The sequence below is a fragment of the Bactrocera latifrons genome, unplaced genomic scaffold (assembly GCF_001853355.1).
Source record: "Bactrocera latifrons isolate USDA-ARS-PBARC rearing strain unplaced genomic scaffold, ASM185335v1 scaffold_100, whole genome shotgun sequence".
Taxonomy (NCBI): domain Eukaryota; kingdom Metazoa; phylum Arthropoda; class Insecta; order Diptera; family Tephritidae; genus Bactrocera; species Bactrocera latifrons.
The window spans coordinates 434,907-445,905 of NW_017534409.1; the positions used below are offsets into that span (position 1 = coordinate 434,907).

General features: G+C 35.4%; 1 protein-coding gene across 1 annotated transcript in view; it reads right to left on the minus strand.

Moving 5' to 3' along the window:
* Positions 1 to 966, minus strand: part of LOC108967280 (lachesin) — a 9,449-nt gene extending 8,483 nt beyond the window's left edge. The window contains exon 1 of the mRNA XM_018930589.1: positions 391 to 966. Coding sequence (XP_018786134.1) covers positions 391 to 505 — 115 coding nt within the window. The 5' untranslated portion in view covers positions 506 to 966. The remainder of the gene's footprint in view (positions 1 to 390) is intronic.
* Between the last annotated feature and the right edge of the window lie 10,033 nt (positions 967 to 10,999).

Sequence of the window (10,999 nt, forward strand, 5' to 3'; positions counted from 1 at the left end):
AAAAGTTTTTAAATAATAAACTATTATAAACTACTTTTTTTTTTTTTTTTTTGTTTTGAAATAAAATTTAATCACTAAATGATTGATGCTTCTAGAAGATATACTATACTGTGGCACAATTTCTCTAGAAAATTCTTTTTATAGAGACAGTTTCGTTTCATCTCTTTGCTGTATTCATCAAAGCTATTTTAACACTGCAACGTTGCAATTGCGTCAATTTTAATAACATTCCGCAAAAGTAACAAAAAAAATTGAGAAACTTAATCACTCAAGCAATTAGCGCGTCAATACAAAACAAAGCCAAAMATTTTGCATTTGAGGCAAAGTAAAATGAAAAACAAAGAAAATCACAGTAGAAAAAAAATTGATTTGAAATTTCGCAGTACTCACCATGTGTCACCAGATTTGTTAGATAGATGAGAAACATCACTTTCCGGCTTGTCCAGCGGCTGGGGAAGAGGTTCAGCGCAATTAGCAGCAACTTAATGACCGTAATTATGAACATTTTGACAGCTGGGCGTCGTTGTTTGCTCTCCTTCGCTCAAAATGCAATATAAGCCAACTAATTTCGGGCTAGGAAATTATTGTTATTTTCTAATTTTTTTATTGTTTTTTGTTACTTGAGCAAGCGACCCGTTTGCGAGTTGATATGTTTACTGGTGTAACGGTTGTGATGCGTTAGATCGCTTGCAGCTGATTATGTCCTGTTGATATGTGTTGGAAGTAGTTGATATTAGGTAATGAGCATATTTTTTCAAACTCAAWACTTTGTCTTTTCCTTACATTCCGTTGCGGTTAACTAATAGTGATTAAAATAATTTAGCCKGTATTTTTCCGAAATAACTCATAATGAGTGCGTTGGAATTTGATATTTCTGAAAAAATTCACTTTTTTTTCACTTCACATTATTAATCTAATTTTTTTTTATAAATTACACTTGAATGCATTCCGCTTTTTAGTGCCGCCACAGCAGAACGTCGTTGCAAAAAACTTCGCGGCATTTTCGGTTTTTATTTTCCATTTTTAACCTAATATATTKGCGATTTTTAATTATTTCAAATTTATTTTGTGTATTTCTCACTAATTTGCATATTTTTGCGCATCTCTAGCACATCACCATTTCAGCTGAAATAAATTTTTTGCTGGTTAGCGATTTTTGCTGCTTCAAATTTTTTGCTATATTTTGTTCATTCAGTATTTAGTTATTTAAAATTATTTATGTTTGTTTTTTTTTACGTGCTATAAATAAACGAACGCTAAAACAGCTTTTCCATCAGCGAAATTTTTTCACATTTATTTTGCAAACCAAAACTGATATGCTAAAAATATACCAGGCTGGAAAATTTCACCAAAATATTTCAATAATTTTTTTATTGCTGAACGAGCTATTTTGGTTAGTTATTTCGGTTAATTAAAAACTTAAATCCAAAAAAATATCAGATCAAAACTTTCAACCAAATCAATATATCTTTCTGCTTTGGTGCTCCATTAAATATATTTAAATTTTGCCAAACTGCGGAATTCCAAAGCTCTTTAATTATTTAATGTGAAATTATCGCGATACAGAAATAAGAGCATTTTGTTTAACAAAATAGCTCATGCTGGTAAGGTTCTTGTTAATAAAAATGAGAAAAATTAGATTCTCCTCAAAAAACTACCTGATTCGATATTCTCTAATAATATGAGAAAGCTCACAGAACACTGAGGACATTGGGACCAGAACGCACTGGGAATAAATGRCAATAAATATTATAATTGAAGATTTTCTAAGATTATTTACAGCAATTGMTTATGAAAAATATTTCACATAGAAAAATTTCTGGTCATCTAAAACAGTTTGTTAATTAGATCAGATTGCAGAAAATGTAGAAAGGGCGGACTTTGATCTCTAAAATCAAATMTTTTATAAAATTTTTCATTCTGCTGACCGCTCATTTACGATTCGATGAAAACAGATACTGTAGTAAGGGACATGTGCCATTTCCAATGACGAAAAGAAATTCAATATGGCCGGTATTCCAAAACATTGAAGCGTTTGACGCCAGAAAAGTCATATTCCAGAAACTTTCATGAGAGATCATTGATGGTGTGGAAAGAACTTGGATTGAAAAGACTACCCTCATTGGCTAGAGTGTGTTGATGACATTCCAGATACCTTAATTCGACACCCTAAAAAGAATTGCAAATTTCAAAACGCTCTCTACAGCGTRTACTCACTAATGATCACAACGAAAAAAGTTTGTTAAATGGATAATGAGCAAAAGGAATACTGATTTTTCAAGCAAAGACGTTCTTAGCGATGAAACATACTTTAATCTTGATGGCTTTGTCAATTGCCGCTTTTGGGGTTCTAAGAACCCACATATGATTACCGAAAAAAAAATGCATTCTCAACGTGTCACAGTTTGGTGTAGATTTTGTGGTGGCCATACATAATATTTGACACAGCTGTCACTGACTGTCATACTWACCTCTGCTAAGCATGGATAACGTTGAAGAAATGGAAATATCTTTTTTATCCATTGATAACTTTGAATAAATCATGTCTGAACTATAAACACTAAACTGTACACAAAACGAAACATAATGTCTTAAAGTAGAAAAAACCGACAAAAAAAAAAAAAGTTGAATGTGTTCTCCTCTGCCTCTGCCAATAAAATAACGATACATTGAAATCTCCATGTGCATAGAAAAGCAAGCAAATAAGCAAAAAGAAGAAAAAGCACTAACAACACATTTGTATCAATAAAGCAAAATTGGAAATACTCCGCAGTTTACCATTGAGAAACTATCGCAACAACAAAATCGATTTGTGACAAAGTGAACCACGAAATTGAGATAACATAGAACCGAAAATAATGTTTAATAGTAAACAAGAATTTACGAGGGTTTGCTTTGTCTACACAAGAGAGCGCTGACCGCAAACATAAGCTCACTGTGACTCACACCAAACACGCAAACAAATACATCTAATGTTGGCAGTTTGTGTTTGGGGCAACACATGTAGGACACGTGAGTTTAAAAAGGAATACAGATTATGGAATTTTAGRTCGTCGTCTGTGGGAAAAAGGTTAACAGGCAATATGTGCTCGGCTTTAAAATGTTTTGTCTTCAGGAATTTATGCAAACGTGTGCAGAGTCAAACACATGTCTATGGAGGATGTAGAGTTAAGCAGTTGTAGGCTTGTGTAAATATGTTTAGATATGCGAGGATTTTATTTCGGATGCTAGCATGTCTGCTATGCAGACAACATTATRCAAACGCAGGCGAAGAATTTCAATTACCAAGTGTTGGATTTGATTCACTCATAAGACACTAAGCCACACGCATTAAGAAAATATTTTGGGCTGATATTTGAAATATTTACATATCCGACGAGTAAAACGTATTAGAGAAGAGAGAGATGAGACATTTGAACAATGTAAAAAACTTATAACAATTCAAGAAAATGGGTGAGTCAGACCCAGCATTCATACATTCATTATTGGATAATATTCGACCGAATAGACCACGAACAGCACGCAGTGAGGAAAATATAGCAGCCGTAGCAGAGAGTTCTTGTACAGAGAGTCGATTCGGCGCCGTTCGCAGTAACTCCGACTGACGTATGAAGCGACTGGGCGCATCTTGTGTCGCGTTCTCAAATTGAAAGCATTTCAAGCGATATCGCTTTGCTCTATGCGCTCTTGAAAAGCTCCAAGAAGATCCGCCGTTTTCAAGCCAAATTTTCTTTAGCGATGAAACACATTTCTGATACAATGGGTAAGTAAACAAGAAAAATTGTTTTATTTGGGGTGAAGACTATCAAGAGCTGCCATTTATCTAGAAAAAAACGGTTTAATATGGTTTGTGGAATCAGCGGTCCATATTTCTTCAAAAGTGATGCCGGAGAGAACCTAACCGTCAATGGCAATCGTTATCGTGCCGTGATAACCGACTATTTTATGTCTGAAATTGAAGCTTGTGACCTCGGCGACATTTGGTTTTAACAAGATGGCGCCACTTCCCACCCATCGAATCAATCAATGGTTTTATTGAGAAATTGGCCACCAAGAACATGTGGTATCACACTATTGAACTTCTTTCTGTGGGAATATGTAAAGTCTAATAAGTTCGATTTAGGCCTTGGAGCAAAATAAAGCACGTGTTATTCGCCAAATCCCAATCGAAATGCTCGAAAGGTTCATCGAAAGTTGGACTAAAAAATGGATCATCTGAGACATAGCCGTGGCCAACAATTGAAAGAGAAAACCCTTAAAAAATAAATGCCAAAGAATATTCTTTCAAATTATAATACACTTTCCCCATTAAATTTGAAGTATCTGTGTTTTTTCCATAAAAAAGGAGAAAATCTCGAAACGAATCACTTTCCGAAACTATGTACAATAATTTGAACCAGGGTAAATCATTTTTCAGAGCGAGAGGATGAAACTCATTGGAAATATGAGAAATAATTTAGGGTCGATCTAAGTGAGGGAAGAGAAAGAGTGGGGCATGACTTCTTGGCGTAGCAACGGGCAGGCGTGTCAAGTTGGAGTTTGTTGGTCTTGGATTTTATACCCCAGTCTCTTTCATAATCAGCCTATACACCTAACCTAACCTAATCTACTCGTCTTTCCGTAAATAACCGAGTTTTCGATGTTTGTTGAGCAAAGAACTTCCATAAAATTTTGATTGTAGAAAAAATATTCTTACGTACAAACTTTGAAAATGTTGCAGAAACTCCAGGTTACAAAAACATTTATAACAAGTTCAAAGCGGAGAGGCGATCCGCGCTATGGACGACCACCAAACATTGCCGACGAGGAYCACACCATAATAATCAAAGATTTGGTGCTTGAACCGTCGACTGACAATTACAATTCTCGAATATCATTTGGCTCAACCCAAGAAGAATGTTTTGTGGCAAAATCGAAATGTCACACTGCATTCCATCTCTAAGCCTTTCTTCCGAAAACTCAACTCGTTCTGTAACTACCGTTTCTGCCAGATTTGGCTCCGTGCACCTTCAGAAAATTTAAAGGCTGATGCGAAAGCGCCATTGTGGAAAAATAGAGTCGAGAAAAGTCTTGAAGGATAGTATACTGGAATAAGGCTATTCTGACTGTTTCGACTGCTGGAAAAATCGTTGTATCGGACGGGTCTTACTTTGAAACTAATCAAATTAATTCCGAAAAATACAAAACAATTTTCATTTTATAAACAAATTCACTTTATCTTTCGTTACCAGTAGTTATATCAGTGCCTCGCAATTAGCGTTCTTAACTTTCTCCTAGCTTCTTAAAATACGCATTAGTAAACTCAAAATGTAATACACCTCGTGTCTTCTTATTGCCACTTTCAAAGTAGACACACGCAGTTATAACTTTTTCTTGTAACGTTTCTTTACTCTTCATAGGTTGCAATCATAGGTTCTTCCTGCATTGCAGTATACCTAGCGTGCATTTTCATATTATATTCTTTTGTTCAAGCTGTTTAATTCTTAGGCAGCTATCGAAAGTTCTTCTGATGGTTAAGATATTCCGGTAGATCCAGTCACATGGTCAAAACATCAGAAAACGCTAAAAGCAATTATTAATAACATTTAGAGAGTTCGTCGCCCGCTGCGCATGAAGCTTCTGACCCMGTGCAAGTCCATTTAACATTTCTTTCTTCAATGTACTATCTTTGCAAATTTAGAGTTTAAGTAACTTGAAAATCCCAGCTTCACGTATTCCCATCTGCTAGTTGGAATAAAAATAAAGGCCGAAGGCAGATCAGAGAGTCAAGAATATTTTCTGTGCTTTCAAGGGATGCGTATATCATTTGAAGTCCGATTGCCATATTGTGTAAGGATCAGTCATAGAAAGAATTTCCACTTCGGAGGTACTATTTGAGTATTTTAATATTTGAGGTTTTCACCTCTTTTCTGCATATCCCGCTGCAGTCAGAAAGACTTATGAATAAATTTGCTTGTCAAGTGCCTTGAAACAGTTAAYTCGAATCGAAGMAAATGATTTAACACAACTTTCAACRCAGACARGTAAAGAATWTCAATAATTATTTCCATTCAGTTTTGATTATCATAAATAAAGGAAAGTCGCTGTAGATTTGGGTACATATTATCATGACGAATAGAAAACACATGATATGCGATATTTAGGTGTAGTTTAACCAAGAACTGCGAAGACTTCGGTATATGGCATAGCTCTTCTCTGAATATATTTATCTTAGTCTCTCTTAGGAACGCTTTGCTTAGCTTGAAAAATATCAAAGAATTAAGAAAAACGTATATGTAGTGACATATCAGGCGTTAGGTTTACTATTGGACAGTTTCTTGAATTACTCTTCTTTTTCTATTTCTTTAACGGTATGTTTAAACCTTTTCTTATTTATTGCCATATGCAAAACAGAAAACATCCCAAACCAATGTAATTACATCACTTCTACGAAGTTTAAACATAAATTCGTCATCAAAACGGAGTCTAAACAATATATGCCAAATACAAATTGCACTAGAAGAAGGACCTAAAACACGAACCACCAATTAACAGCTAAAGCCTCTGACAGTGGTAAGTGCCGCTGCCGACGCAACAACTCAATATTACCAACAAAATTATGTGACACTTATGGTTAATTATTATGTCTACAGCAGCGACGAAAAGCGCAATAATTTACGTGTATTTAAAACAAGCTTTAAACGCCTACAAGTATGCCACGAGCACATAAGTATAGCTAAGTATGCAAAAAGCTGCCAACATATGTACACACCTCTGTCAAATAGCACACACATACACACAAACATAGATGGTAATATATGTATATACTTGTGTGTGAGTAACGGTACTTGACTTGTAAGTAAAAGCAGCAACAAGTCGGTTAAGTACGGCTGTTGACTTTGACTTTTGCGCTGCGAGCACAAGCAAGCACTCACAATCACTTCAGCTGTCATAATATGCCTAGCTCATGCATATATTTCCTGGGCGCAGCGTTTTTGAACATTTCGTTTGCACAGTGGTTGTGAAAGTTAAATACGATGTAAAAACATGCAAACACAGAGAGGGAGAGAGGTGAAAAAATGAGACACTTGAAATGAAACAAAAGATTGTTGCCACGACAGTGGTGACTATGAAGCCTTGGCAACTTGATTTAAAATTTCGACTGTCCGCTGCACCAAAGCTATAATGCCCCCTTCATTGGTGTATTTCCTATATGATAAAATGGTATAAAAAAAATATTTGTCTTGATTTTGATCCCTCAGTATATATTTTGCGGCATTTACAGCGATACCTTGGGTTATAATCTGTGCTTAAATTCGTATAGATACCATGTCAAATAAAAATGTTTCCATATAGAAGCCTGATTTTGTTAAATTAGTTTGCATGACAGCTATGTACATATATGCTATAGTTGTGCGATCTGAATAATTCCTTGGTCAATCTGAAACACAGTTTTATGCCATAGTTGAACGATATCAGTGCTACCGAAAAACAAGCAGTTTCTTTATGAGAGAAAGGCTGTGGAAAATATCCGTTCGATATCACAAACACTGAGTGACTAGTTTCCATATATGCAGACATATACGAGATAGATAAACTGACTGACGGACACTCAACTCGTCTCTCTGATCTGTTATATATTAGGTAGTCGAAAAAGTCTTTTCGTATTTTGTCAATAGATGTCGTTGCAGTCGTATATCTCCAGTGCTACCAATGACACTGTGTCATACCACATAGTGTTGGAAAGGCGAGATTTTAAGCTTCATTTAGTCATAAAAAAATTAAATTCGGGCAAATTGAAAAAAAGTTACAGCTGTTCAGAAATGAGTGAAAAGAATGAAAGATTCGTTATATTTTGAAATTTTTGTATAAAAAAGGGAAAAATGTCACGAAAGCCACCAATAAAATGTATGGAGTTTACAGAGATGATGCTATATCAGTTCGGGTAGCACAAGAATGGTTCGCTCGCTTCTGTTCTGGAATTTTCGAAATTTCGATTTACACAGGTGAATGTTTTACATTAATGGAATAATATCTATAGCGGTAAAATGACAAAAGTGGTCGACCAAAATGATATATATTTGTTTATTTATTTATTAGTTCAAAATACGAAATACGAAAATACTTTTTCGACTACCCAATATATAATTTTTARGGTCTCAGACGTTCGTTTTCGGTGTTGCAAGAATCGTAGTAAACCTATTATATCCTCTTCGGTGTACAAATATTGAAATTAATTTTTCAATGTTATGTATTTTTTTCTGTAGGCAATTCAATATTCAATCTTCTCGAACTAAAATTTTTATTTTCCATTCAACCATAAAGCATGTTAAGAGACTACAGAAAATCTATGGGTGACATAATTTTTTTTGGTTTTAAACACTTCGATTATTATACCTATTTTAGCCCACAAATTCATCGACCCCAACGCACTGTGCGAAATCCGTCAATGTGCAAAAGTCAACAACATAATGTATGCAACATGCATCACCTCTTATGAGACATATTTTTCACATTTTTTTCTCGATTACTGGCTTCCTTCTGCACCGCTTTGCCGCCACTTACCGCCTCAGACTGCTTTCGCATGCTTGTTGCTACAGCTTGTGGTTGTGCTGCTGTCAACAACATAACGGCACATAGTCAACAGCTAACGGCAATAAGAGCAACAACAATGAATTTTAAGGATGAACGGTACATTTGCCACAAAACGCTCGCAGCTGTTGCACGCAAAGCATGTCGTCGCCAGCGCTCACTTACATATGTCAATATGTACACAGGTGTGTAAATATGTTTAATTGTAAGCAGCGTACATAAATGTTTGTGTGTGTGTACATATGTGTCGTTGATGTTGTTGGCGCTTGCTGTTGCCACTGCTGTTATGAATTGTTGTGCATATTTGCATTTCTTTTGTGTTGCCTTCACTCCCCAGTCATTTTCCTTGCAAACGCACACAAACCTCATATGTGTACACACGAATATACAGAAATATGTTTGTATGAGTGGAGTGCACGTGTTGAAACGCTTGTTTGTATGCAATAGCGTGATTTGCATCGCCATACATGCGCTGTGTACGTGTGTTAATGTTGCTGTCATAAATGTGCAGGTTAGCTGTGTGCGGCTCTTATTTGTCCTTATTGTCCTCATTTTATTGCGCCTGCATCGTAAAATGCACTAATTGTTGTTTTTACCCGTCATTACAGTGGCTTTGTTGTTGCTATTGTTGTTTGTTCTGTGTTGTTGATTTTGGGGTTTCCATTTTGTTTTACTTTCATTTTTTGTTTGCTTAATTTGCGTTTTTTCCTCTTCCATATTTACCTGCAATTTAGCTCTTCACCTAATGTTTATACTGTTCTGCATATATGTGTTTGTGTTTTATATATGTGTGTGTCTTTGAATATGCAAATGCATTCCAGTTATTATCAAAAGTAAGATCTAACCGGTAATTTGTGGTGAAGCTTTTAATTGTTATAAAAGGAGCAGCTTTGATTTTTTCATGTTCAAAGTGTATTTATTGTTTTTCTAGACTACTTAACTCACTAATCAATGAATGCATATTTATTTTGCATGATAAACAAAACATAATAAAACCTTCGTCATCAATATTTGATTAAGCACTCAAATGCTTTCCTTTGAAATACTACGAAATCCTTTATTGTTATGAAAACTTCCTAGAAAAGGAAAGAGTTGTCTGCAAAAGGTTGAATATTTATTATTTATATTTTCTGTTTACATTAAATCAACTTTGGAGTGGAAAGTTAAGTAATTCGCAAGTGCACCAGTGAGCTTTCGCTCCCTGCAAGTTTTATTTTTTTCTCAATTTTACGGGTTCTGACTGGCCATTGACCTATTGGCGTCCAGGCGGTAATGTTAAAATTCTAATGCGATGCCGGTTGTAAAGCTGCTGGCAATAAAATGAAGTAAAAACAACTGAATACTGCTACCAGACCACACCGCATTGCAAGATAAAGACTAAAACCCCACTGGTGCTACACCTTTAGACTACCATAATATAGAAATAAAATAACTACCAAGCAGATTCGTAATGAATCCAATACGACTTCTGTAGAAAAGAATGACTGAACATAACAATTCAAACGCGATAAGCGCCAATTTAAAATTGAGCCATATATCATAACCTAGGCTAACTATTAAATCACCAAATAAAATATTTCAAATTAAAGTTTAATTAATATTGCAGATTATTTTTGATTATTAAACTCATTTATTTAAGAGGACCATTTGCTACAGATATGATATATAACAGGTGGTTAAAAACTGCTCGTACGCTGATACACAGATGGTACCACTAATATTGAGGTGTTATATACATATTTTCAAACATCAATTTTATTTTATTATTTTTTTTCTTCATGTACTTAGATATATTTAAGAATCACAGAGAAGATTTCTKATCGTTCCAGTGAATATTTTCGAAGTTACACGCAAATTTGAAAAGGCGTTTTAGAGTGCTTGGTAGTTCATTCCAAACTTTAAATGCATTTTTCTCAAAATAGTGTTTTCAAAGTCGGTGACCAACATTACTCGAAAAAATACTACTAAATTAAGGTTTGGATTGATTAACATTGCCCCAATCGACGACGATGGAGCAGACGTTCCATTGCCCGACCAGGTAGAAGTTCGAATAGCAATTGCCCGCCTGAAGAACAACAAAGCGGCGGGGACCGATGGATTGCCGGTCGAAGAGCTGATAAGGAGCATGTATCAGCTTCTTTGTAAAATAAGGTCGGACGAAAGCATGCCCAACGATTGGAATTTAAGTGTGCTATATCCCAATCCTCAAAAAAGGAGACCCCACAATCTGCGCCAACTAAAGTGGGATAAACCTCCTCAATATCGCATATAAGGTTCTGTCGAGCGTATTATATGAAAAATTAAAACCCACCGTCAACAAACTGATTGGGCCTTATCAGTGTGGCTTCAGACCTGGAAAATCAACAACCGACCAGATATTCACCATGCGCCAAATCTTGGAAAAGACCCGTGAAAGGAGAATCGACAC